General features: G+C 48.4%; 2 protein-coding genes and 2 long non-coding RNA genes across 6 annotated transcripts in view; 1 reads left to right on the top strand and 3 right to left on the bottom strand.

Annotated features, from left to right (window-relative positions):
* The window catches only part of LOC310762017, a 556856-nt gene extending 546429 nt beyond the window's left edge, over nt 1-10427 (bottom strand). For all 3 annotated transcript variants that reach the window (XR_014547787.1, XR_014547788.1, XR_014547789.1), the window contains exon 1: nt 10310-10427. This is a non-coding gene — a long non-coding RNA (uncharacterized lncRNA). The remainder of the gene's footprint in view (nt 1-10309) is intronic.
* Nucleotides 327-15266, top strand: ARX (aristaless related homeobox). The gene is made up of 5 exons (XM_083612398.1): nt 327-2567; nt 3734-4439; nt 7325-7370; nt 10190-10527; nt 13901-15266. Exons 1-5 carry the CDS (start codon nt 2375-2377, stop codon nt 14139-14141), a joined length of 1524 nt encoding a protein of 507 aa, XP_083468524.1. The 5' UTR covers nt 327-2374; the 3' UTR covers nt 14142-15266.
* LOC310762050 lies at nt 14701-16932 on the bottom strand. The gene is made up of 2 exons (XR_014547831.1): nt 16793-16932; nt 14701-15384 (listed from the first exon to the last, which is right to left on the bottom strand). It is a non-coding gene; the product is annotated as an uncharacterized lncRNA (long non-coding RNA).
* A 4052-nt stretch (nt 16933-20984) lies between these two features.
* Nucleotides 20985-27685, bottom strand: part of POLA1 (DNA polymerase alpha 1, catalytic subunit) — a 170097-nt gene continuing 163396 nt past the window's right edge. Inside the window, exon 37 of the mRNA XM_083612243.1 lies at nt 20985-22178. Coding sequence (XP_083468369.1) covers nt 22015-22178 — 164 coding nt within the window. The 3' untranslated portion in view covers nt 20985-22014. The remainder of the gene's footprint in view (nt 22179-27685) is intronic.

Genomic DNA, 27685 nt, shown 5'->3' with positions numbered 1-27685 from the left:
TCTACAGCAAGTGTCGCGCTGTGAGGAGGAGAAGTGGGACGGAGGCAAAAGCAACGGGGGCGAGGCGAGGCGAGCTGCGAGAGCCGGGCCCCGTTGTGGGACGACCCTCCTGCGCGGAGGCTCCCCCCCTCCGGGAGCAGGCGCCCCGCTCCCTTCCCAGCCCCTTTTTCCCTCCGTCTCCAGTGGCGGATGAAACGCTTCTGCCAAGGCAGCTCCGGAACGTCGATGGCACATTAGCATTTGAAAGAGTTATCCAGATGTTTATTACAGTTTGAGAGAGACAGAGGGAGAGAGAGATCCCAATTATAAATCCTTGTATTTTTAAATACCCAGTGTAAGCGATTCAAGTAGATGCCTTTGTAAATTTCTTTGACACGTTCAAACGAGGAAAGTTGAGCAGAAAGAAAATCAGGCCTGGAGTATTCCCCTTGTCCAAAACCGGGATTTTTGTTTTTTAGTTTTTTAAAATTAACCATTATTTGCTCCCTGGCTCTGCCTCCGCTGTTCACGCTGCCTTGGCAGAGCAGTGGGGAATCTCGTATTCCAGAAGCAGCAGAACGGAGCACACGGCGGTATTGGGCCCCGATCCCGGCCCTCCGACGGTTACACATCCGCATCTGCCTACCAAAGAAGGCCCACTGATGCCAACGTGGGGTTATTCCCCAGTCTTGAACGAGCTTTAACACTAGGGGGAAATTCTCCCAGACAAAATAGTTGTTTGAAGTAGCAACAACGACAATGAAATGGATCTAGAAATCGGGGTGGTTTAGGGACGGTCACCATCGTTGGGAAGGATCAGATACCTGGCACTTTTATCCTCTAGTTGGAGGAGGCCGGTGCCAGTGGAAGCATCAAAGCATCCTTAGCCCGCTTGGTTTCAAAAGAGAGAGGCTGCTGGAGGATAGTCCCGGGTTTAATGCCATCGCATTCGCAGCCGGCCAAACCTTCCCGGCTTCAGGCGAGGCTTTCAGCCTTTGACTCAGTCCCAGCCACTCAGAAGCCTTTTGATCTCGTCTGGTCCCATTTCATTCCAGTCAAATCCCTGATCTGCCACAGACCTGTCTTCACTCTGAAGGCAAATACAGGATTCTTCTGGGATCTTGGTCGGTTTGCATTTGAAGGTATACTGGATCCACTACAACAGCAACAGCCAAACAAACAAACAAAGCAACAACGACCCTAGATTGAATAAATAACGAGGAATCGGGCGAGGAAAGTCTATTAGGTCCTTTTGAAAACTCCCTTATGACCGTGCCCGCTCGTGCTGATGGGCTTTTCTGTACCAATTCACTTTAATCGTTTGATAAATCGAAATTTGTACGCAAAATGTGTTTCCACACGGGCCACCATTGCAAATTAATCTGTACCAATTTGTTAGTGAACGAACTTTTTCTGATAAACAGTCTCATGTGTTTTTGATATTTCTCTGTAGCTACAGAGAGAGATCTGTATTTTTATACATGAATGAATGCGTGTGTGTGTACACACTCGATGTACAGATACTCCCACACACGTTCTGTATTAATGTTGCAATCCTAAACACACACTGTAAGGTTTATTGAACATAGTGGGACTTACTTCCAAGTAGTTCAGGACAGAAGTGCTCTGTGCTCTATTTAGGCAGGACTTGTATCAAAAATTATAGAGCTGCCTGATGAAGATCAGCACTAACGGAATGCAGTAATAATTAATCCAGTTAATCCCTCACTAATTTAATAATGCCCAACAACCCACTTTTAAAACAAAAACAAAATTAGGGGACGAGGGCTGTTTCTTGAACGGAACAGTAAATTATTTGGGAAGATCGGGACGAATATATGACATAGTTAAGACTCCGTTCCCTATATAATATAGTTTCGACTATATAGTTTGGATTATTTGGGCTCATCGTCCCTGGAAGTGTCAAGTTGGCAGGAAACTTTTTCAAGGAAGAGGAGTTGCAGGAGATGACCTTCGCCAGATCCCTTCCTGTCCTTCAGCCCCAGCAAGGACGAGGTCTGGGCAGGGAAAGTTAGCCTGCCAACTTTTTGTCAAGCAACCATTTCCCGTTCCCTGCCCCCTCCCCTCTCCGGATTCCGGACCGCGTTTTCCCCTTGGCTGGGAGCCGAAGGCTGCCCAGCCTCTGGAGAGAGCCAATCAGAGCGCGGCTCCCAGCACGTGGAGGAGAGGGAATCAAGAGCCAAGCTATTGCGGCTCAGGCGCTACACTTGTTCCCAGTGTCCTGGGCAGGAAGAGGGGCGACTTTGCCGGCGCTGCTGCCGTTGCCTGGTGGGGGGAGGGGTGCCAGCCCAGCCCGGAGCCCGGAGCCCACACGCGCCGCCACCCGGAGCCCGGCCAGGCGCGGCGGCGCGGGAGGGGCCAGCCAGCCCAAGCCATGAGCAACCAATACCAAGAGGAGAGCTGCTCCGACAGGCCCGAATGCAAAAGTAAATCGCCAACTTTGCTCTCGTCCTACTGCATCGACAGCATCCTGGGCCGGAGGAGCCCGTGCAAGATGCGGCTGCTGGGAGCGGCGCCCAGCCTCGCGCCGCTGGCCGGCAGGATCGAGCAGGACAAGGCCGGCCAAGGTAAGCCCAGCCCAGGGGGGCAGAGGAAAGAGCGAGCGGGCCTGCCAGGCAACTTCGCTCCTCCGGGCAGCTCCAGCGAGCTCCGCGGAAATCCTGCGCCCGGAGAGCGGGCCTAGAGCGCGGAGACCCCCTTGCAAGTGGCGTGGATGGGCGCGTGGGTCTGAGATGCAGGCGACCCACCGCCCAGGCGATCAGGAAGGTTAGGGGGCAGAAACGGACTGGGAGGAACTCCGCTTCCCCGCCAATCTTGGGGTCTCTTTTTTGGCTTGCCTCCCACCACCAGCTGCATCCCAGGCACGCCCGGGGTCGTGTTTAGCTTGCTTGGGGAGAAAGGAGGTGGTGCCCCAAATGGAGTTCTCCTCTTCTTTTTTGGAGAGGGTGGGGTGAAGGAAGACAAGTAACGGCGGCAAGTCAGCAGGTCCCTGGCGCGTATTTTCCGTTGCTGCTTCGGCGGCGCCTTTCCGCTGCCAGGCCTGCTTGGGAGGGCGAATAGATAGGGCGTCCTTTGGCGGGGCTCCGGGTTGTAAAGAAGTGGGGCTCGGGATAGAATGTGTTTGGAGGGGACAGAGAAAAAGCAACCCCCCCAACACGCATATACAGAGTTTTAAAATATTTTAAACCTCTTTCTCTCCGGCCTTCCAATGCATGGGGATCTTCGGGTGCCGGCAGAGCCGCTGGAAAGGCTTTTGACGAAGCCGACAGGTGTCAGATTGTCGGCTGGAGGAAGGGGACTTTTAAGGAACGCACTTAAAAGAATAGTAATGTTACTAAGTCAAGTGGTTGGAATAAAAACTAATGCAGAGAACAGTTAGCTTTTGCTTTCGTCCGGACACAATCCTCAAATTTATCTCTCCGTACATTTCCTACAGGGGTGGGTTTTGATAGAGCTTCCTCTGAAGGATTTTGGTCTCGGGACGGGAAAGGGAGACGTGGAGAGATGCGACCTGGTTTGGCAAAAATAATTGCAGCTGCCCGCCTAGAAAGTTGAAAGCATCTGTGCTAAATGGGGGGGGGGTTGTATTTACACCGGGGGCCCCCACGCACGGTCTGCCCTTTGCTTCGAGTCCCTAGATGCAGACGAAGGGTCCCCCGGCTGGGCGGCAGCGAAACCTGCCCGGCCGGGTCGATGATGGGTGCGTGTCTGTCTGTGTTCGTCTCCCCGGCAGGACCGGCCAAGGGCAGCCCGGGGGGCTTCGAGGCTGCCGAGCTGCACCTGCCGCCCAAGCTGCGCCGCCTCTACGGGCCCGGCGGGGGCCGGCTGCTGGCGAGGGCCGAGCGGGTAGAGGCGGGCGCCTCGTCCTGGGACTCGCTCAAGATCAGCCAGGCGCCGCAGGTCAGCATCAGCCGCAGCAAGTCGTACCGGGAAAACGCGCCCTTCCCGCGGGCCGCTGCCGCCCTCGACGAGCTGTCCAGCGGAGGAGGAGGCGGCGGCGGCGGGGGCCTCGACGGCAGGCCCGGCCGAGAGGACGAGTTGCTGGACGACGAGGACGACGAGGATGACGACGACGAGGAGGAGGAAGAGGCCGAGGAGCTGGACGAGGAGCTGGAGGACGACGAGGAGCTGCTGGCCGAGGCCAAGGAGGCCCGGCGGGCCGCTGGGGGCCCCGTCGGCGTCGTCGGGGGACCTGGCGCGGCGCCGGGGACGGAGGGCGCCGACGGCTGCTCTCCCAAGGAGGAGCTGCTGCTGCCCGTCGACGAGCTGGTGGAGGGCAAGGACGGCGAGGACAGCGTGTGCCTGTCGGCCGGCAGCGACTCCGAGGAGGGGCTGCTCAAGAGGAAGCAGCGCCGCTACCGCACCACCTTCACCAGCTACCAGCTGGAGGAGCTCGAGAGGGCCTTCCAGAAGACGCACTACCCGGACGTCTTCACCAGGTAGGTGGCGGGGCGGTTGCGGAGGGGAGGGGGCAGCTGCCCAACTTGGGGGTTCCGCGTGTCCCCAGGCCCCAAAGCGAGGTCAGCTGGCGCGGCTCCCCTGGCCGGAAAGGGCCTCTCTTCGCTCAAGTTAGACGGGGCTGGAAGGAGACCATAAGTATAAACTCTTAAGATTAAAATCGACGGAGTGGTGTCCGCGGGCAGAATGGGAAACCTTGGGAGTTGGGGATAAATGTACACGACAAGAAGAAAAAGTGCGCGCGCCTGGGAATAACTTGGGAAGCTGTGGAACTGACGGGGTGGGATGTGGTGGGCAATTCCCTTCTCCCCCGTTGTGTCCCAGGGCTTTATTCAATCCACTCCGCGTCCAGGAGAAAAAGTCATTCTTTTTTTGAGGTTCCCTCTCCTCAGAAGTCCAGACACCCCATCCTTAGGATAGGAGGAGAGAGGGGCTTGTGTAGCTCAGCCCGAGTTCGCCGGCCAAGGACAGGTTAGAGGTGGGTTTTGGCCGCGTCTTTGTCAAACCCTCTCCGGGGTCTATTTTTGCCTTGATCCTCCGGCTAGTCTGTCGGGTATCAGTTTCAGCGCTCTCGGTGGAAGCTGGAGCGCTGCCCTGCCGCAGGGAAGCCCCGTGCGTATATATAGATAGATATAGTTTTGAAAAGATCAAAGTATTCCGCTTGAGAGGGCTAAAAATATGGGACGAGAATGGCAGCTTGCTTGGAAAGCTTTGGCAGAAGCCCCAAGCGCCCCAAGCGTCCGCCCGCCGTTTCAGGACGTTTCTGGGCACCGTCCAGAAAGAAAAAAGAAAAAGATTTTTTTTCAGGGGGGGGGGAGTCCGGATGGAGAAAGTCATTCTGATCCACTGCCTTGCCTTGAGGTCTGCTCCTTACAGGGGTTTGAAGCAGAAGCCTAACCGGGCACGCTTACTTTGAAAGGAACCGGGCTGTTCGTCTTCCCCTGAAGCGCTGTATCAGACGTGTATCAGGCTTGATCCGAATTAAAGCGGTGTCAAGTTGCATTTGCGCTTTCAAGGGGGAAATCCCTGCCTCCCGTTAACTAGAATCTGCTTGGGAGACGAACTTAATTGCAGTGAAAATGACAATAATGCAGATGCCCATTTTGTTTGCAAGTCTGTGCCTAAGTGGTTTGGTGGGTTTTTAATTTTTAAATCACTCGGTATCAGATCCTTTCCTTTCTTTGGATTCCCCCGTACTCCTAAAATGCTCCCATTTGCAATCCGGAGAAAAGGAGAGGAGAGCATAACGCTATTAACGGGGTTACGCTCTCAATAAGTAGGCGAATTTCGTTTTGAGCTGCAAAGCCTCTTCTGCGAGGAATTCCTTTTACCGCATCCGGATCCGAGAAGGGTCGCTTTCAGCAATATTTGTAGCAAAGGTTTTGCTATTTACCAAGAGGAAAGGAATTACTGATCCTCAGAATAAAGAGATTCGTTTTGGCTTCTTATTAAGAGCGACCCTAATTCCCTTCCATATTCTACCCCTCCTTGGGGCTGCAATCCGGTTCCCATTTTAACAGAGTAGCCCACTGAAGTCGGTGGGATTTACTTCCGAGGAGACCCAGTAACTCAGTTAAAGTCGTTAGCCAAGGCTCGCCTCACCTCTAATATGGGGGGTGGGGAAGAGTATTTCCGTAGAAATGGGATGGGAAGCAGCGTTTATTTCTTGGCACATTTGCTGGAATCTCCTTCGGAGCCAGCGGCATAAGACGCAGCTTCGCCGGCGTGGCGCAGGAAATCACCGGGATCCCCTTGCTTAGGAAACGGAACTGCCGGCTCGAGCGAAAGCTGCTGTCTTTCTTTGCCTCGCAGCCACTCAAGGCAACGGCTTGCCTAGGGAGCGCCCTTCCTCTGGAAGCCCGACCGGCGTATGCTCCGATTTCGCTCGGAAAGGTCTTTGAAGTGGAATGTGCCGGCTTAGGCTGGAGAGGTTTAGCCAGGCCGCTCCTCCCATGGCGCACATCGGGGCAGAGAGGCTTTGGTGCGGCCATCTCTGTGAGGAGCCAGACCCTCGGGCTGGAGATCTTTTTTTTTTTTTAAAGAAAAAGTTGGCAGTCTGGAGGAGCTGGGCAAGGGCGAGCTGGCTCTTCCGCTCCAGCCCGGCCAGGCTCCCTCTCTGGCCAGCGCGGCGCTTTTCTTCCTAACGGAGGGAGAGCCAATTATCCCGGGAGCTCTCATATTCGAGGTAAACAGATTATAAGCAGTTTTCTAACATAGTAATGGTTTCCGATTTGCCTTAATTGTTGCAATAATAATCGCAATGAAGGGCTCGCGTTGCAGCTCAAAGGATCTCCTCTGTGCCGCGGCGCGGCGTTTGGAGGGGGGAGCCTGGCTCCGTTGCGCGGGGCTGCGGGCCTTGGCCGGGGTCGCGGCCCTTCCCAGCAGACTGTCAAAGCCCCCGCTCGCAAGTTTTCCTCTTTTCACTTCCTCCAAACATTTTCCCCTTCGTAACAACAACGGGGTGGGGGTTGGGGGGGGACAGGAACACGTAGATCAAAACAAGAAACTTGGAAGTTTTTTTCCCCTAGTCTGCTTTGTGCACCCGATTTCAAGCTAGCCTTCTCGGGATGTGGAGAGTGAAACGCTTCCTGGTTTGGGGTATTATTATTTTTTGCGGGGAGTGGGGGTGTTGGGGGCATTTCGGGGCGATCCAGCTTCAGTGCCAGTAGGAACTGGAACGAAGGGCAGGAAACTGGCCTTGTTTGGGGCTTTGCATGTGGATGGCTCTCCCCTATATGGGCAAAGAAGGAAGGAGTAGTAGTAGCCTTCACCAAGGCGGTGAGCCGCGGGACCCTTTCTTTCCCGCTACCCCGCTTCACAGGGCCTCACCTGAGCGTGTGTCTTGTTGTGCTTGTTTCCCTCCCAGGGAGGAGCTGGCGATGCGCCTGGATCTGACCGAAGCCAGAGTGCAGGTGAGTCCAGGGACAGCTGCGATGGGGACTGGGAGCGCTCTCTCGGCGGGCTTGGGGTCCCCGCAGGTGGGGGGGGAGAGGAAATATTGTTTAAGACCCTTGAACCCAAACAGGCGCTCGCTCCTTCTCTCCTCCCCCCGTACCCCCAAATTAAGACCAAACGCTGGGTGATGGGTGCCAGTCTGCCCTTTCCCTCGTTGAAACCAGTTAATTTCGTTCCGGCTCTGTACGGGGGGAGCAAGCCCCCAGCAGCTTTCCTTCTGCCCCCTTCCCACCCCCACCCCGATGAAAGAACTAGCTGTGGTTGTCAGCCCAACGCAGCGCGAAGCAGGTATTTGCCTGCGCTCTCAAATGGCCCATCGGGCCTCCATCAAAGGGCACTTTGGCGCTCGGGCAAACAAGGAGGGGCTGTTTGGTTTCCTCTCCGCTTGGCCCGAAGAGAGTCAGCTAATGCTATTTGATTTCCTCGATTTTGTTTTTGGCTCGACGGTGCAATGCTATTAGAAGGTGTTTGCTCCCCCACCCCGAGCCCGGAGGCTACGCAGCGCGGAGAGCCAGGCGCTCCACTCGCCCCTCTTCGGCCAACCCCCCGACAGATGGCGGCGGCCTTTTGCCTCCGCGCAAATCACTTTACACTGAAAGTCAGGCGCGGCGAAAGCATCATAAATTCCATATGGCTCATTTAATACACAACAGCTTCTCGCATTAGAGGGGCTAATGAAGAGCCCGGTCCCCTCCTTTCTGTTGACACATTTCTCCATTGTCAAACAGAGATGTGACAGCAAATCAGGATTTTCAGCTCAGGGGAATGAGTCGTGGGAAAGTTAAATAACTAAGAGAGAGACAGAGACAACCCCCCTTTTCTTTCTCGCCCTCCCTTCCCTCCCTATTCAGTGGAGAAGATGTAATTAAGGGGAATATGAATTATTAGAGCCCCTCGGTTTACCTTTGGGTGTACTCAAACTTATTAATTCAATAAGAGAGGGGGAATTTGCAGTGGGGCCAAGTTGCTAATTGAGTTGGAAACGGAAAAGACGCGCCGAGACGCAACGTTTGCCGTTGCCTTGAGCCGCAGCTCCTAGGCTGGCTGCGCTGGGACCTTCCTAGAGGCGAGAGGAGCAACACAAACGAGAAGATGGTCCCGGTCTCCCTGCCCCCCTCCCCCCGAATATGCGCCTCTCTTTCTCATTTTCCCCAACCTATTTCCAAATAATTGCCTCCTATGGAAGCCGAGGCTGCAATCCTATTATATACCCTCACCTGGGAGTAAATCCCATTGAACTCGGTGAGATTTACTTCTGAGCATACACCTATGGGGTTGCATTGTCAATCTGTTTAGATTTTAGAAAGTAGCCCTCCCGTTTTTATTCCTTTCCAAATTTGGAGAGGGATATATTTTCGGTAGTATTTCAGCGCTTTGGCTCCAAAACTGGAGAAAGATGTCGATGGCTGATATGAATATATAGAGAAGCCCTCCCTGTTTTTATTAATAACTAGGAAAGGGGAGGGAAGCTTGTTTATTGCTGCCCCTTTTACTTTTCATCTCCCCCCGCTGAAAAGGACAGAGCTCTTTGCAAAATGTGAGCGTTCTCCCCGAGAACGGCTCTGGTGGCGGCTCTGAGTGTGGGTGGCTGCGGAGATGGCGTAATAACCACAATAATAATAATGAAAAATAATTTCCACGGACTGGGAAATTAGCGTTAGAGCCTTTTAAGTGCCGCTAAGAAGGCATGGGTTTAAAATTGTCATAAAGGAAAACATGATGTTTAGCGTGTGTGGCTGGCGAAAACATTCAACTGTCTGTCAAACAGTGGAGTTGAGAAAAGGCGGGGTGTGTGGGGGGGAGAACCCGCTGAAAAGGCTGTATACGTGGAAGCTTTTGAAGAAAATAGGAGAACATTAGGCGAGGTTGCTTGAATGCAGTCGCATTGGTTGTATTATGTATTATGAAGGTGCGTCTTACAGAAAGGCCACCGCTTAAGAAGGAGCTGTTGCCTATGTTTCTACCTGTAGCCCAGGAAGCCCAGCCTAGTCAGAGCCTGCTCAAGCTGATCGATCACTCCCGTTAAGAATAAATAGATCTATATTAAGCCTGCCTTGGCCAGGCCAAGGGCTGGATCCACTTTAAGGTCACCACCAGATATGAGCGAAACAAGATGCGTTTAATTATTGTCTTTATTTCCAATAGGGCACCATCTATTTGCATGGCGCTTTTACAGATTCCCAGGGACGGGGGGCGGGGGAGAGAGGCAGGTCTCTGCCAGCGAGGAGCTTGCCATCTAAATTTCTGCCGTGAGGGGGACACTAAGGAAGACGGGGAGAAAACTGATTTGTGATGTCACTGTCACGTAGTTCTGTCCCATTTTGGGTCTGCATGCTCAGCAGTGGAACTTCCCACCCCTCTGCTCAAACCATTTGCTTCGACATCCTCGCCCACCGATCTGGCAGGCGCGAAGGACATGGAGGAAAGGCAAAATGGGGTCTGGGCGCAGAGAGGTGGGCGCTCTTTTGCCAAGCCAGAGGCCCTTGCTTCCCTTTCCTCTATGGGCCTCTCCCTGGGCAGGAGCGCTGGGTAGTTTCAGACGATGCCTGCTCCAGAACCGCCACGGCAGCCCGAAGATGTGCGCTGCGCTTAGGCCCAGGTCCCCCGACGGCCTTGGCGCCGAAGCGAGCGCTGGGCCTTCCCTGAGGAGAAGGAGGAGGGGGGAGAGGAGGCGTCGTCGTCGTCGTCTCTGGGCTGCCGAGGAGCCGCGAGGGCCGCGCTTGACTAACCGCCTTGCCCCCCTCCCCACCCCCTTGTTTTATGTTTTGGCTTCCAGGTCTGGTTCCAGAACCGGAGAGCCAAATGGCGGAAGAGGGAAAAGGCCGGCGCCCAGAGCCACCCGCCCGGCCTGCCTTTCCCTGGGCCCCTGTCGGCGTCTCACCCGCTCAGTCCCTACCTTGATGCTAGTCCTTTCCCTCCTCACCACCCAGCTCTCGACTCCGCCTGGACGGCCGCCGCCGCAGCCGCTGCAGCCGCCGCCGCCTTCCCCAGCCTGCCGCCTCCTCCTCCCGGCTCGGCAGCTCTGCCCCCCGGCGGGACCCCGCTAGGCCTCAGCACTTTCCTGGGAGCGGCCGTGTTCCGACACCCGGCCTTCATCAGCCCCGCCTTCGGCAGGTAAACTTGAAGCAGGCGCGGCCTAAACCTCTCCCACCCCCCACGCTGTCAATGAGCAGACCGTTAGCGATGCGCGCACGTGCCGCGGCGGGGCTTCCTCCCGAGTACGCATGCGTAAGGCTCGCTTCGGAGTCGAAGTGGGCGGGGCCTCAAGGGAATCCTGAGGGTGGGAATGGCGAAGGCCTGTCTTGGTTGTGCGCTGAGGGCCCCGCGCGTGAAGGTGCAGCGGTGCTTCTGAAGGCATGGGAAGGGAGAGTGGCTCTGTCTCCCTTTCATTGGCCTCATCCAGCAGGCTCTGCCTGGTCGTGTTCTAGACCTGGCGCAGGAGTGGTGGAACTTTTTCTGCTTCAGAACTTCAAGGGACCTGAGACGCTTCCCGCTCAAACCTTCAGAAGTTCCTTTCAGTGTTCGCTGGGCCTAACTCCCGCACTTATGGGCTTGGTGGCGCTGGAGAGGTTCCTCCCTTGTGCTGACAACAAGGACCTAAAGATGTCCATGCGTGGATAGGATGCAGTAGTTCAGTCGCTTTGCTTCTGGGTTGCAAGTATAGTTCCCCAGTCTTTAGAATATGGAATTCGTATGAGTTGGGAATAATAATAATAATGTGTGCAAAGCTCATGGTACCCCTCCTGTTCCCTAAATGGATAGAGATAACTTTAAAGGAAAAGGCCAGTCACTGGCATTTGCATTTAGACCATGATCTTAAGCACGCTGGCCGGAAGGTACTCGTAAGATTTTCTTCTAGCTAGATGGCTTGGCCACATAATATTATTTAGGTGATTGGATGACAGTCTGTTTATTAGAATAATCTTAACTTTTAAAATGGTCTACGTGCGTTTTAACACATTCATTTTACCTTTCATCTTTGTTGATATTTGATCCCACACTAAATAGTCACAGAAAGGCATAAAATGAAATCGAGAAAGGGGTTTAAAAAATGAATAAAGACAACTTAAATCCACTGAAAAGTCACAGCAGTGACTAGAGATATAGGCTGTCTAGTTTACACCCGAACGGAAAACCAGGCTTGTTAGTCAAGGATAAAATAAAATAAATGATACTGCAGGTACCTTTCTTTAAACAATAACCAAACAATTAATTTAAAGAAATCAATAGGTAATTATAAAGAGACAAAAAAGCATTGTCGGGATTTATGGAAGCCGGAGAGAGGTTGAAAATGGAAGGGCAAAAGAACTGCAGTGATGTCTCTACTGATGAGAACAAAGAAGAGATAGATTCATCGCAGGCGAGACGCCACTTAACACAATTATGTGTTGGAGGAGGGTTGGGGGAAATCCAAGTAAAATTTAGTTTTGTGTCGTGGGGGAACGCGAGAGCCGCCCAGCTACAAGGAAAGCGTTTCTGCCTTTCCCCTAAGCCCCCGAGTGACTCAATTTCCCTCGAGGCAGGCAGGCGGCTGCGGGGCTGTCACGCCCCCTACTTGCCGCCGTGATTCTACACTTGGAGCGCTTCTCTCTGGCTGCATCAGCCGGAGCCCTTGCGCTACCTCCCCTTGCGCCCCCCATCAGATTGAAAAATGAGTTGTAAAATGCTTACTAAACTGCCTGGCTAATACGCTGTGCGATCAAAATAGGCAGGCGACGAAAAAAGAGAGCGAGGAAGTAGTGAAGGGAGCAGAAGAGGAAAGCAGAGACTTTCCTCCTCGCGCTTCCATCTTGCTCTTAAATGCAAAGTTTTTAGGAAAGCGTTTCACCTTCCATAGAAACTGCCTTATGAAAAGCCAAGCCACTCTGCATATAGGGTTCCCCGTTTTGCTATTTGTATTTTTTTAAAAGAAAAACACCCTCGGAAATCGTAGCCTATAAGAGAGCAGCAAGATGCAGACCGTCCCACTTCAGGGCTGAGCTGCGCGAAGAATTTCAGGAGCAGAGAGTCGGGGAACCCCCCTCTCCGCGCGCAAGTAATCCTCCCCAAGGCCCTCCCCGCGCCAGCTAGCCAGCCCGCAGTCCGGGAGCTTAGGCGGCTCCGGGCTTAGTATGTAGCCCCTGTTGCCTTCCAGGCCCACAGTTCAATTCCTAGCCGTGATGATGTCAATAATCACCTCCTTGGTTAATGGAGAGTCTGTATATCTCGACGTGCCAGTCAAGGGGGTCAGTTGCTCTCTTCAGAGCGGCTGCTCCGGGGAGAGGTAAGGAAGGAAAACTAGAGGGGAAGGCATTTCCAAGATTGTGTCATTGAGCCGGGATGCTAGGGTTGCTGGAGAATAATTGGCATTCCACTGTGCGGAAATCCACAGGGACGGCGCGCCCTGCTGGGCGTGGGCATCCGCCCCGCGAAGGAGCCGAGCGGCAGACACCGCTTCGGGCATCCAGGACCTCTAATAAGGCGGGCCGAGGAAAGTATAGACATCGGAAGGGCAAGGGGAGGGGCGCCCGAGAAGCGAACGTGAAGGACAAGGGGAAAGAGCCCGCGGAGGCAGCGTAAAAAACCACCGCTGTAGCTTGGGGAAGATGAAAGTGGCGGGAGAGGAGAGGGAAACTTGAGCGGGGAGAAAAGCCATCACCTAAAAGTCTCGATTGTTACTACTATTTATTATTAGTAATAGTTTTTTAAAAATAATTATTCTCTCTGATCACAGTATAAGTCGCAGGCTCAAGCATCAGCTGCCACCGACTCCTGTCACTAGTAAATGGGAGAGGATTAGGCTCCTTACAGACAATCTCGTTGACTGGGCGTTTCTCTTCCAACCCCGCCTGGTTTATGCTGCCCCGAGAAGGGCCGCGAGTAGGAAGCGGCCAGACCTTAAGCTTGGAAAACCCGGGATTCGAACCGAGGCCCGGGAGGGAACAAAGGAGGGACCTTGTTTTGCACACCACCCCGGGATCCAAACAGGGTGAAGGGCGGTATAAATGCACTGATCAAATACATAAAGAGCATGCGGCTGTTGCAACATTTGCCCGGGTCAATCCCGACCACTCTTTCACTCGCACCTATAATTCTGGGGTAGCCAACTTGACGCTCCCCATAAAGTTGTGGAACGACAAAGCCCATGACCCCCCGGCAACGGCTCAGAAGTAGTAGTGGGAATTGTAGTCTCAACTGTATGCGGAGGGCCCCGGGTTGGGCTTTCTCCGCCTTAAATTGTATAAGCGGAAGTTGAGAGTCCTCCGGAGGCCTGTTTCCTTGCCTTTGAAAGTGGGTTTGTCCTTGAATGGACGGCCCGTTTTAAAAGCAGCCTGACGCGGACGATGCAATGTAGGCGCGCTTTTGTTAGTGACACGGGGTTCTGGGGGTTTCGCCTGGTCGCCACCCCCTCTTCCGGGTCAGGTTCTTGCGAAGCGCGAGGAGGCGAGTGGGCCTCGCACTGTCAGCTCGGCCCTGACCGCCCGGCCTGTGTCCTCTTGGCTTGCAGGCTCTTCTCCACCATGGCCCCGCTGACGAGCGCGTCCACCGCGGCCGCCCTGCTGCGCCAGCCGGCCCCGAGCGTGGAGAGCGCCGTGCAGTCGGGCGGCCTCTCGGATCCGGCCACGGCGGCAGCGGACCGGCGCGCCTCCAGCATCGCGGCGCTGCGGTTGAAGGCCAAGGAGCACGCGGCGCAGTTGACGCAGCTCAACATCCTCCCCGGGAACAGCACGGGCAAAGAGGTGTGCTAAGCAGCCCCGACGGGGCGGGGCGAGGCCGGCCAGAGATCGCCTGGCGGAGGAGCGAAACCCAAGACCAAAACGGGAGAGCGAGAAGCAGACAGACACATACAAAGAGAGACCGAGGATCCGCGGCGGAGAGCTTCTCCTCCGGTCCGGTACTCGGAGCAAGCCAGGCTCCTGCTTTTCATGCTTCCCTCAGGCCATTCAGCAGAAGCTCCTTGGCTGGGACTACCCCACTCACCCGCCCCCCCTTCCCCAATGTCATTCCGTTTCTTGAACGCCCAAGTACATCCCAAGGAGGAGAAAGGAGAGAGGACCTTTTGGAGCGGGGCGCGTGGGCAGGTACGACGTGGCGGCGCAGCCCACGCCCCTCTCTCTCCCTTCGCCACATCTAGTCTTGTCACCCCGGGCCGATCTTAAGAGGAGCTTTGGGAGGACGTCGAAACCAAGGATGCTGCTTGGGCCAGGCCAAAAGGAAGCCAATGATGCGATGCTGTGTTAAAACGAACCGGTGCACTTAATAAGGCAAAAGGGGAGCGGGGTGGGATCGGGGAGAGAGTCTGGTCTTTTTCTTTTTCTTTCTTTCTTTTCTTTTTGTGTGGAGGGGTCCTCCTGTCATCACACCAACCAAGGGTTTTATAGCAAACCAAAGGGAAAAATAACAGTGCTAGAATATGGACTGTTTTAAAAAAAGAAGTCACTAAACTGTGATGCTCTGTACATACCATTGTTATTAAAAAAATAAGAAAAAGCAAAAAAAAGAGAAAGAAACACAGCAACCCAGAGCTTTGTATATTTGAAATGTTATATAACAATTGCACTCCGTGTAGTGTTTGTACAAGTTTGTCATTTCTGTAGATTCTTACTGTGTTGTAGATATCATAGGGTCCCTAGACAAATATTTATGTACAAACCCTTTATTTAACTTATTAACTGTAGAGGTTCCTGAAACCAGAGAGAGAGAGAGAGAGAGAAAGGGAAAGAGAGTCGAAAAGAGAGAGAGACAGGGCGTCGGTACAGTGCTTTTGTGTAATGTTGTTATCGCTCTCACTTTCCCTTGCGACCAAGTGGAAAAGTGTCACCCATAGAAAATAAAATATATATATATACATTTATGAAGAATTTGAAAAGATACCTGGAGATGCAGCGTCATTGGAAGTAAATTGTGCTTCATCACCAAGGTGGGGGAGGGCTAGGGTACCAAGGACTTGATTGAACTCTCCAGCTTTACAGATATTTGTCTGATAGATGCCTAAAAAAATATGTAAACGGAAAAAATGAAAAGATTTTATTACTTTCACAAGCTTTCTAGGCAAGATTATTTTTCCCCTAACCCAAATTGGTTTTAATGTTAAAAGACACTCCTCCTTTCCCAACCTGGTGCCCTCATGGGAGCTGTAGTCCAAAATATCTGGAGAGCACCAGGATGTGGAAAACTGGCCTAGGCACAGGCTGACAGCTGTGGGCAGGTAACAGGTTGGCAGCACAAATCTTTTCCGTATCTACTGGGAATTCAATCCCACTGAGCTCATTGGGGCTTTCTGGGTGTAGGATTGTAGCCTATGTCCATTTCCCAGGGAATGACAACAGAGGAGACTGACTGATGAGTAAACATACATAGGGTGGCACTGCAAGGCTGCTCATTCTGTGCACACTTAGACTGGGAGCAAACCTCCGGGGGCAGAATTGTGTGCTGTAAAGCTGCAGTGCTGTGCCCTCTACCCTGAAAGTAATCCTCATGGAACACCGTACTGACTTCCGAGTAAAAGCACGCAGGATCGTTCTGTACAAAAGGGGTGGCGGTAGCACATCTGCGCCGTTTCATTCTTTTGATGGCCAAGATGGTTTGGTTCCTTATCTGACCAGATCAGGCGACTCGCCTCGACCTCTCTTTTCTTTCCCGCTGCCTAAAGCAACAGGAATCCCGAATGTTGCACACTGGCTTTGCATGTGGCGTCCTCTTTACTGGGTCAAGGCGAGCAGCTGTCTTCTCACGGCCACTTCCAGAGAAGCGGGCGGGCGGGGGAAGGGACAGGGAAGGTGCTGCAACTCCGCTGCTCCAGCCAGAGAAGGTGAAAGAGAGAGAGGGAGATCGTGCTAGACCAGAGGGTGGGAGCCTCGGTGGTATCCTGTACCACCATCGGACCACCTAGGTTGGGGGTGGGCTTGCCAGGCGGAGCTGGTGGCGATGTTGCGCTCTTCCACCGGATCACTTCTCGACTGGTGATCCGATGGGCGAGATCCCCGGCGTCCAAGCCTCCCTCCTGCAGGCGAGGTGGGGCTGGGACTGGGACGAGGCCTGGCAACGGCGGCTCGCCAAGGCCTTGGCTTCCGGCTTGGAAAAAGAAAGCCAGGTCCGGGCCGCGTTGCTGCTTTGGTGTGCGCACCGACGAGTCTCTCTCCCTGTCTGTCTGCTCCCTCCCTCTCTCTCTCTCTCTGCGCCTCGGATTTGGCGCTGAGCGGCGGAGGCAGCTGCTGCCGGGCTCTCCTGCGCGCCCGCGCCCCCTTCTCCGCCGGCCGCCTGATCCCTCCTTTGGCGAGTCGTTTCTCGTCCCCTCTCAGTTGACCCTGCCATGGAGCAGAAGCAAATCGCGTGAAATTACCTCCGAGGATTACATCGCCGGGCCATTGAAAGCCCCCCTCGCCCCTGGTTTACAAACCTCCTAATCCCGTGTCATTCGGCGGCTGCAAACAAACCCCGAGCGAAAGGCCCCCTATTTAGGCTTCCCAGCTGGGTCGGGGGGCGCTTGGGCGACGGCGATTTCTCTCTTGCTCGCTCGCTCGCGCGGGCTTTTTCTTTTCAAGGGAGCCCCGGACTTCCTGCTAGCTCCGATATATATATATAAATATATATATATATTTAAGAGGTGGGGGTGGGATAGCACGCCTGACAAGGCCTCAAAGCCGCCCCAGAAGCCCACGACCTTTTCCTTCCCTGAAAGCTGGGCTGCCCTGGGAAAAAAAGGACGGGACCCACCACCAGAAGCTCGCCTGGCGGATGGCTGAGGTGTTCTCGTTTTCATCCAGCTGTGAAGATCTGCTCATTAATGGAAGCCGCCTTTGGCGCCAAAGAAGTGAGGGAGGCTCCCCCGCAGCCAAGCCTTCCCTCGAACCCGAACCCTCGTTTCACTTCTTCTGTTTAAGAATAACAAAATGACAGCCGAAGCTGGACCAGGCTGGCTAGAAACCTCAAATTGCATCCCCCGCGCCCTTTTTCTTGAACATCCTGTGGGAGGTGCATTCCCCCTCCCCTCACACGAGGCAGCATCTTGGGCTGCAAACAGCAGGAGTGGCTCCTAATCACGGTATTGTTTTCTTCAGCCGTGAGGAGTGGATGTGGCAGTGCTGTTTCACATTCGTTGATCTGGTGGACTAGCTAAGACAATCCGTCCCTAAATATGGGTGGGACTGCATTCAACTACCGAGCATCCTGCAAAATTCTGTGCATGGGATGTTCACTCAAATTTTGTATGATGAAGCTGGCTTTATGTAGACATACATAGCGCAACCCAACCTAACAACTGCTAATGCGCAAGGGGGAATCTAAAGTTGAGGTTACTAGATCACAATGCACCCAGGCTTCTCCAGTCTGTAAGAGAGTCCAGTTTACCCACCAGAGGAGGAATGTGGGCTGATGTTTCCACAAGAGGACTCTTCTGGAAGACTTCTGAGATAGGATGGCAAAGGCCTGGCAGGTGGATTCTCCTCCCTTCAGTTCACACTCACACACGGTGGGCTCTTCAGCATGTTTGTTTTTATGAACCCACTGCAGTTCTTCCAAATAACCATACATTTAACTGACAGCATCTTATACACATATATATTTTGGAGTGTAAAAAAACCCATAGGTACAAAAATATTTTTATGGAAAAAGAACATTTGCCCCTGGACATGATTAACAGTAGAGTTTGAAGTGCATATTTTACTTTAAAGAAAAGGGAATCATTATCAATCCATTACACATTAAGAAATGTCACTCAGTCATTTTTATTCATTCGGCAGAAATCTTTGTAAAAGCCGGAATCATACTTCTGCAAGCAGCAATTTTGTTAATCCAGGGGGGTTATTACTCTGGTCCCTTATTAGGATCTATACTACTGCCAAGCAATCCTATAACCGTCTCAAAAGAAGTTTACCTTCATGTTATAAAACCAGTAGTGGTATTTATACTGTGCAATAATTAGTGTATTACTTGAATCCACTAACAGGTTCATTTTATCTCTGCACAAAACCTCTAGTCTGCTTATAGAAAGCTTGTGCCTCCTTTGGCGCTGTTAAAGTAGTGAAAGAGTGAATGAAGGCTGGTAGCACTTTCTCTTTTTGCCTTGCCTTAATTCCCATCTCTTTTTGCTCTCATCCAATTAGTGCAGTGTATTAAGCAGTTTATCATCTCATAGTCAGCTATTGAGAGAAACAAGGCGAACACTTTGCAATAGAGCCTGCTCTCCTTTGACACCCTCAGGTACTTACATATTCCACTGTGCTATGAATAATAGAGGAAGAATAGAGCACTAATTCCCTCATCAAAGAATGCCTTGTCTGCTGCTTTGCTCAACAACACCATTCTGATCAAAAGAAAAGCAATAAAGCTTAGCATAACAAAACGAAACCTACTTATTAGCTTAGTGGTTAAATTAATGCAGAGCCGCTGCTATTCAAAACCAAGGTTTGAAAACAGCCTCCAACAACCTGATAATGCTGCCTTCGGGATGAAGGAATTTTAATCTGAAATTTGAAGCTGGCACAGATGAGTTAATCTATTAAACAGCTATAAGAGGGGCGCAGGATGAGCGGTTCAATTAAGAAATATTTAGGTGCTCGACAGAAGAGAGGCAAATAAGGCCAGAAGAAAAATGGGCTGAAGTTGAGAAATAGGAAAAGTCAGTTTTCCTCCCAGCAAAATATTATTCTGGCATAGGACAAAATAATTTGATGGGTTCCTTTCTTCTTTACTAACACATAAACTCTTGTTGTGAAGTCCAGCCTCTGGGCTTACATATCAAAAATTCTCACCCTCAACAAAACTTTAGAATATTTTTTTATCAGCATATGGGACAGAAATATGAGGAGTGTGGCCAACTCAGTCTAGAACATCTCTGGGCAAACCAGACTTGTTTTCTTAGCAACCTCAATTCAGTTGTAGCATGTATTTTACATCACATATTTTACATATTTATGAAAATCAGCTTGCATATACTGTAAAAAGATGGCTTCCCATTTCCCAGCCTTTCAAGGGTTAAAATGAGGTGAAACATTCAAAGGCGGCTGCTTAGTCAAGGACACACATCTGGACTCTTCAGATTTTGTCTGTCTTAAACACTAGATGTTACATTAAGTTGGGAAAACAAGGTTTTATTTAACCTATTCAAAACATTCTTCCTCTAATAATTGAAGATAAATGCGAAGTGCCATTACGGCATACGTATCCTTAGTAGATTTTCAAATTTACATTTTTAGAGAGAGAGAAGCATGCTTGAAGATGATCTTTCGCCTCTTTTTTTTCTATGTGATAATTGGAAAGTTTGTGAAAAGACAAGTCTTGCTGGAAATAGCTCTAAAATGTGTATCTGTATACAAATAAGTTATTTTTCATTTCGATCATTAAGACATGCCTATTTCATATCATATTTCACAAGTACATTTATTTTGCTGGAAAACACAATACATGTGTAATGCTTTTAAATATATATGGCATTAGCCAACATTTCTCATTAGACCCATTGAACTCAATGGAGCTAATTAACTTATATGCCCATTGATTTAATGGGTCTCTTCTTGACTATATGTAAACTGAGCATCACCCATTGCCTTTTTCTCACTCCATTAGAAATGATGACAGACAGGCTAGGTTATTGCAATAGGACTACCTGTATGATGTGAATGGAAGTAACCAAGCATGACTATCCAATTAAGTACTATGGAATAGGCATGTTGGGGAAAAGAGTAAAAATGGAATATTTGGCTCTTTTGAATATAGGAACTCATTTGCAAGAGAGTTTATCCATTCACTTCAATGGAAAGGTCAGACATGCATATGCCTTTCTTATGCATGTGGGTCTTCTCTACCAAAATATAGAAGCCTTTGCAGGCAGGGCAGTTCTGCAGGCTCATGTTTCCACAAGTGGTACTTGAAGCAGGTATAGTTAAGAACACACAATACCTGATTTCTGAATGAACCAGATACATAAACTATTAACAGCTGAATTAGATGTGACATGGCTGCCCAAGTCTGCTTATTTGTGTCAGCTCCACTAAACATGGGGATATAGGTTAAAATTTGCTTCACAATAAGTCCAAGGCTATTTAACAGTGTGAGGGGGTATTCTTAAATCCCTGAAATGTGTCACTGTGTCTGTATGTTGATGATGACCAAAGGTTTTTATGCCAATATATTAAGTTTGCATTCTGCCAGCAGATATGTGCTCCTGGCTCCCACCGCAAATTTCACCACCTCCAAGTTGAGACTGGTATGGAACTCCCAGAGCTTGCATTTCATTCAATGTGCTTATTAGGTTGCTTTGTACTAGAATGCTGGCCACAGTTACGAAGCAGATTCTATGTCCCCAATTTAAAGGAAGAGAGACGTTTTACACTATTCTATTAACTAGGAGGTATTGGATTACATTCAAGATTAAATTGCCTTATTTCAGAAGAGCATTGGGGAAGTATCCTAAAAATTTTGCTGTTTGTCAATGAGCAAGTAAACACAATTGAAAAAGGCTGTAGTAGCAATGTCACCAAAAGTGTATTCCCCCACCCCTGAAGTAAATAATTTAAAGATGAAAATGTGTAGTGTAAATTGATATCACTGTGATACCTCACTGATATGTTGTCAGTGCATACCCACTGCAATTTTCTTACATTAAAAAACTTTATTATTTTCCTTTCAACAGTATAAAACTTTACACACACATTTAGAAATACTTTAGCATGCACCAATAAATGACGTTAACCTTTCTGTTCATTATTTTAATGGCGGTAAACAGATTAGACACCATTGTTAAATCTCTCTAAAAACTTTGCCTTGGCTTTATTTGCTTTATACAATATAGACGTTACTTTTATTTGTTGGCCGAAGTGAGTTCCATTTTTATGTCGTTTCCATTTTCTTGCCACAGCAAGCACTGCTGTTTATTCTGTTGAACCCAAAGGAACCAAAGTGTAACATTTAGATATGTGTGTGTGGTATGAAGAATCTGCTACATACATACAGTCTCCTTGCCCTGTACAAAAGTCAATTGGTGCTTTAGCATTCATTTCCATGTGGTTACTCTGCGTCTTTACAGCACAATATTTATTGTTTGAATGAATACTGTTTCGTGGAAAAATTCCCTCAAATATAGGTTCAAAAATAAAGATCACATTAGAATCAAGTATTAATAGGAAGAATTTGGCTTTAGCATTGTTTTTAACTGCTGTGTATATGATCATGAAGTAGATAAATTGTGAAAAGAGAAAACATTAGTGCTCCTACTGAGACCTCCACTAACCTCTTTTCCTGAAAGCACCTCTACTAACTACCCTGGAGCAAAGTCTAGGATCACTTACATTCCAGCAACTCTCACTGGAAATTATTCAATTAAAGAAGCTATTTCTCCACCCCTTTCTTCCCTTCTAGGTCCAGATATACAACAAATAGATATTTATTGAAAAGTAAGTGGTACAGGTGTTCAGTATATATACTGACTTTTAACATGACATTTTAATATTTTTTACCATCGAATAAAGCCAATATTTGACGTATACTTGTGTGTTTTTAAACAAGATACAACAACACTAGTGTGTATCTATAGATGGAAAACTGGAAATGAAAACAAGGAAGATATTTGCCTACAAAAGAGTCCACAAAAGCCTTTTGTTCCATTCTACCCACACACAGTGCTTAAATACTGGGATCTCCCACAGATTTTACTATATTGAATGTCTGAAAGAGTTTGCCGAGGTTCACTTCAGAGTAGCTGCTCACTGACAACCATTTGTCTACTGTGCTCTTCAGTTTTTTGTAGTTTTCCTTGGTTTCTTCCAGCATGTTGTTATTCACGCAACCTGTTGGGAGAGAGAAATAACAAACTGAAAGATCAGAAAAAGGAACTAATCATTTTATAGCCACTAATCCCAGGACACTCTGGCCTTTTAAAACACTCTGGTATAGGGTTACCGACTCTCAGAACCCAAATTTCCCAGATTTCTATTCAACATGCTTTTTTACTGAGCTTCCTCTTCTTCTGATGCTTACCTTTTTTTTTTCTTTTTTTAAAAAGTACATTGGTCAGCATGTTTAGGAGAGTGTCAGACTTGTTACTTACAAAGAGACTGAATCCAGCTCATCAGGGAATTAGTCAACCCACCTGTCATGCCCCAACTGAATTGGTGCTACACCTTCTGTCAGTAAATGTCAGGAAACACTGTTTGTCCATTAATGCTGAATAAATGGGGGTGGGAGGGGGAAGAGAAAGAGGACGAGGGAACAGTTTACCAGAACCAACAGATAGTAGCTTCTCTTTAAAGAGTTTAATTTTTTTTTAAAAAAAGCAGAATGCTGCTTAATGGCATGGTTGCCTGGCAATCTGCTTTCTATGTACTGAACCCTCTTCATTGATCGGATTACTGAAAATATTTGCAATAATGCAGGATACTGGGAATTTGCCTTTACACGCCTATTACAAAGCATGCGGAAGTTACTGCAAAAAGGTACAGTGGTACCTCGGGTTAAGTACTTAATTCGTTCCGGAGGTCCGTACTTAACCTGAAACTGTTCTTAACTTGAAGCACCACTTTAGCTAATGGGCCCTCCTGCTGCCGCTGCACCGTCGGAGCACGATTTCTGTTCTCATCCTGAAGCAGAGTTCTTAACCTGAAGCACTATTTCTGAGTTAGCGGAGTCTGTAACCTGAAGCGTATGTAACCTGAAGTGTATGTAACCCGAGGTACCACTGTATTACCAGAAACTATTAAGATAAGATGCACATTCTTCCCATATCTCAAACTTCAACTTTTTTTTTATTTTACAAGTCCATTTTAAGTGATAGGCCTGAATCAGAACATATGAAATTATCTTGATGCATTTCTTAATGTACTTGTGTATTTACACTTGAAAAAATACTTGCAGATACTCCCCCTGTAAGTGTTGTGTGTATACTGTAAAGACTGTGCAAGTGCAGTGGAATAGCAAACATGTTCCGTGTTTTGTTTAGATTTCTAGGGAGCCTTGTTTGCTTCCCTGGCTATCTTAAAAAAGCAAGTTAAAAAATAAGAATGCCAAAGGGAAGAAACATGGGTCACACTGTTTATCCTTCTAGCTAATATAATGCACTCTGCAAGCAGCTCTCTAGGTTCTCAGATAGAAGCATTTCACATCACCTGCTACCTGGTCCATTTAACTGGAGATGCCAGATATTGAACATAGAACCTTCTGCATGCAATGGCATATATGTTTGTTCTACCACTAAGCTAGGCTCATTTCCCCAAAGATTCAGTGATTCAAACTTCAACATTTCATCATGTTTCCCCCACTAATAACTCAGAAAAAGTGCACACATATTGAGTATACTGAGTTTAAGTGCCTAAGGACTGCAGGTTACTTTTGTGCTGGGATATTTCAAGGGACTGAATTGTTTCAAGACATAGGAGCCTATAAGAGGAAAACAACATCACCACCAATTGCTTGGTAGTGAACATCTAGTTTGTGTTCTACTGAACAGATGAACTGATTCCAATTTGAATATTTCTGCTGATTTACTGAAGGTTAAAATGGAGAAATAAGCAATTTAAAAAGTAGGAAAAGGATCATATGACTAGACATTGTATTTTACTGAAAGAAAGAAACTGAGATGTGTGATCAATAGATCACTCACCGATAAGCTAGCACAGCATAATATTGAATAATATATATATAACCACTGAACAAGAAAGCCTTCAGTTGAAATATCACCTTTGCTAAAGTCAGTAGTTGGTCTTAGCCAAACCACTATTGTCAGAGGCCAAATTTGCCATCTGCAATATGGGAGCGATAATACTGGCCCTTTTTAAAGGGTGTTAAGAGGATTAGCGAGATAATGCATGTTAAGTGTGTAGGTACATAGTTTGAGAGTCCTCTTAGATCTTGCTTTGTACTTAGAATCTCAGCATGGAGTCAGGAGTGCTTTTGCATAGCTTAGGCTGTACTTCATTCTTGGAGCAGCACCTGGTCACAGTCATACAAGGCTGGATTATTATAATAGGCCATATGTGGGGCTACCTTCGAACTGTCCGTCTGCCCTTACTAGTAGAATCTACTCTGTAAACTATCCTTCAATATTAAAAGTGCAAAACAGGCAGCACAGCAGATAAAGGACTAAATCCAGAATTCCATCAGTGGAGTTCTGGCCATAGAATGAGATGCTCTCCGATGTGAGCTCTCCCTTTCCCCCCACAGCCCTGTGTGATGCCTGAAAATGGGTCGAGGCACCCTCTGGAGCAGTGTGGTAGGTAGCACAGCAGTCTTCAGGAGGGCATGTTTGGAACCAACCTAATCAAAAAGCCAAGGGGATAACAAGTCTTTTCGTAAATTACTTTTGGTACCCCAGCAGTGTATAAATTTTATGAAATGAATAAATAAGTCACAGGCTAGTCAACTGAAAGAGCAGCTAGAACAAATAAATGTTCACTTGGTATTTAAATGCCATTAAGCAGGGGACAAGAGGCCACTGTCTGAACACACATAAGGCCCTTTCCTACGTACCTCTGATACTGAGTCAACAGGCAGACTTATGTGGGATATGGTCATCAACTATCGTAGTCCCGTGCCATTTTGGGCCTAAATGGTGATAACCAGTACTTAACCAGTACTTTGAATTGGGCCTGGAAATGGGCCAGAAGCTAGTGATACTGCTACCAAAACCCTCACCCAGCTCTGGTTAAAATGGCTGCTTGTGTTTTGCACCAAGTTCCCAAATGCTTTTAACTGTAATAATGCATATTATATTAAGAAGTCAGAAAATCTTAAAATAAATTCTAACATTTTAAAATCCTTTTTGGTGGACAATTCTTAATCTTAATTCAGGGTTTTACTGAAAACTTAAAAGCTGTCTTACATGTATTTCTTTATAATGTTTTATCCCACTCTCGCTCTCAGGGTAACGTGGACGGCTTTCTGCTTCCCTTTTTTCTTAGCAGTCTTGTGAGGATGGTTAGCTTGAAAAAGAGTAACTGAGCTAGGGCCCCCCTGTTAACTTCATGGCTAAGTAGGGATTTGAACCTGACTCTACCCCACTCCTAGTCTAAAATCTAAAATTCTCTACCAAAGGGCAGTACCCATTGCAGATGTGGGAGTCCTAAATCCTGCAGCTTGAGAATGCCATGTATTCAGTCTTAGTTCTTTCTCACTGCAAAATAAGGTCTGAAGAAGGTTTTGTTCTTCAGACAGCATACTCTCATTTCCTGCTAACTGACTGCTTCTAGTTTGTTGGTAAACGTCTTTGCACCTATCACTGAGATATGAACCTAGTGTTCCTCTGATGTGTCCATACAGCCCTGCATGAGGAGTTTGACACCAAAGAGAATGGCCATTGGCCTGATCCAGCAGGCTCTTCTTATGTTCTCATTCTGCCATTAAGCCATTATCCCAAAGCATTAAGAGATCTGCTATTGTTAAATACCCTACACAAATTGGAAGACCAGAATAGGTGAATATCTAATACATCAGGATATTCTTTAATTGCTGAAATATGATGAGGATCAAAATTTTAACATCTAGTGTTTAACAAAATGAAGGCCACTATACATGTCACTATATTGTAATTGTGTTGCAACATCAAATTTCAAAATGGGGGCAGAACTGTCCAGAAGCAGTCTGTTGCATTTGGAATACAGTGGTACCTCGGGTTACGTACTTAATTCGTTCCGGAGGTCCGTTCTTAACCTGAAACTGTTCGTAACCTGAAGCACCACTTTAGCTAATAGGGCCTGCTGCTGCTGCTGCTGTGCCGCCGGAGCACGATTTCTGTTCTCATCCTGAAGCAAAGTTCTTAACCCGAGGTACTATTTCTGGGTTAGCGGAGTCTGTAACCTGAAGCGTATGTAACCTGAGGTACCACTGTATAATGTGTTACTGAGCAAACAATATGATATTGTTCAAACCATTTTTAGTCCCATAGTCCAGGTACACGTGTACACAATTGTAGACTAAGAGTTGTATCCAACACAGGTCTGCTCAAAATAAGACCCATATAAATGAATGAACCTAAGTAAGTCATGTGTATTAACTTCAAGGGGTCTACTCTGAGGAGCACTAGCAGTGAATACAACCCTACAACTGCAAGCCTAAGTAAACTTAGTACGGACTTATTTCTGAATAAACCTGCTTTGGATTGCAGGGTTTCCCCTCTACTCTTTTCTACGCTCTACCTCTGTGTTTCTATTCTGTTTGACAACATCAAGCTACATTTTCTCTTCATTGGCTTCATATGGCTTTGCCATATTTTATATAGCATGGATTTTGTGAACTGCATCTAAATATACACATTTACTCATATTAGACCTGTTAGTTATCTCCTTCGTTTTTTCCTTCCACCCCCCTTTTTGTGCTATCTTAATTAGATTGTAAGCCCGTGAGAAGGGCTTTGTCTGTTTTATCTTTGTACAGTGCTTTCTTCTTAGGCACTGTATCAAATCATCACATCATCATCAAATTTACACTGGGAGACACAATTAAAAAGCGTTTCTGGTTATCGCTACAGGAGCTGCTCAGTTTTGTTCACTATATTTAAACATCAATGATGCAATCCAAACAGAAGTAAAATATAAATGGAAGGAAATTAAGCAACGGCTTGTATACAGAGAGTTATATGAATGTGTGCAAAGTGCTACACGCACAGAGGCTGTGTTGCCAGGTCCCCTCCTTCCGCAGTGACAGTCCCTTGAACATAATAAAATTACTCTGGAGAGCTCTAACCTTTGGGTGGTCATCTTAGCACACATGGGGAGCTGCTGCCAAAAAAAGGGGAAGGGGTTTGAAAAAGTATTGTGCAGGGAACTTAGCTAAGATGTCCAAGGTAACCCCCTCTTACAAACATTTAAAAATATTACTGCTACCGAGAGTCAAAATTAAAAAGAAAGAAATCTAATGAAGTGTGCTAATGGTAGAAAAATAAGGAACTATGTGAAATCAATGAGGGGATGTTTTATTCTGAAATATAAAACAACAAAGAGGATCTACAGTACAGTATTAAATTCAGACCACAGCTATATCTGCAGTATAGCAGTACTATGCATTTGAATGACAGAAGTGCATCCGATGACTGGGGAGAATAGATTTAAAGAACTGTAGTAATATAGAGGAGGGAAGATGAGAGAGGACACAGCTCCTGATGTGTTTACCTCCTCTGCTGATGGGATATTGACTTTTCCCACCAGGTTGGTTAGAAAGGGGACTATTTGCGCTGCCACACAGCAGAGTAAGAATGACAACCAGCATCACTCTGTGCTCTTCTTAGTAAAAGACAATTGTGACCGCTGTATATCACACAGCCAGTCAATACTTTCAGGTTACCATACCATCCAACTTGGAGATGCAT

This window comes from Podarcis filfolensis (assembly GCF_964270895.1).
Source record: "Podarcis filfolensis genome assembly, chromosome: 4".
Taxonomy (NCBI): domain Eukaryota; kingdom Metazoa; phylum Chordata; class Lepidosauria; order Squamata; family Lacertidae; genus Podarcis; species Podarcis filfolensis.
The sequence above is the reverse complement of the archived record's forward strand: the minus strand, read 5'-3'. Positions and strand labels throughout refer to the sequence as shown.

Excerpts from the sequence above, each read along its gene's own strand:
- ARX (XM_083612398.1), top strand. The coding sequence starts at position 2,375 with ATGAGCAACCAATACCAAGAGGAGAGCTGCTCCGACAGGCCCGAATGC. Across the intron at positions 7,371-10,189 it reads TGACCGAAGCCAGAGTGCAG|GTCTGGTTCCAGAACCGGAG; the intron begins GTGAGTCCAGGG and ends TTTGGCTTCCAG. Across the intron at positions 10,528-13,900 it reads ATCAGCCCCGCCTTCGGCAG|GCTCTTCTCCACCATGGCCC; the intron begins GTAAACTTGAAG and ends CTTGGCTTGCAG.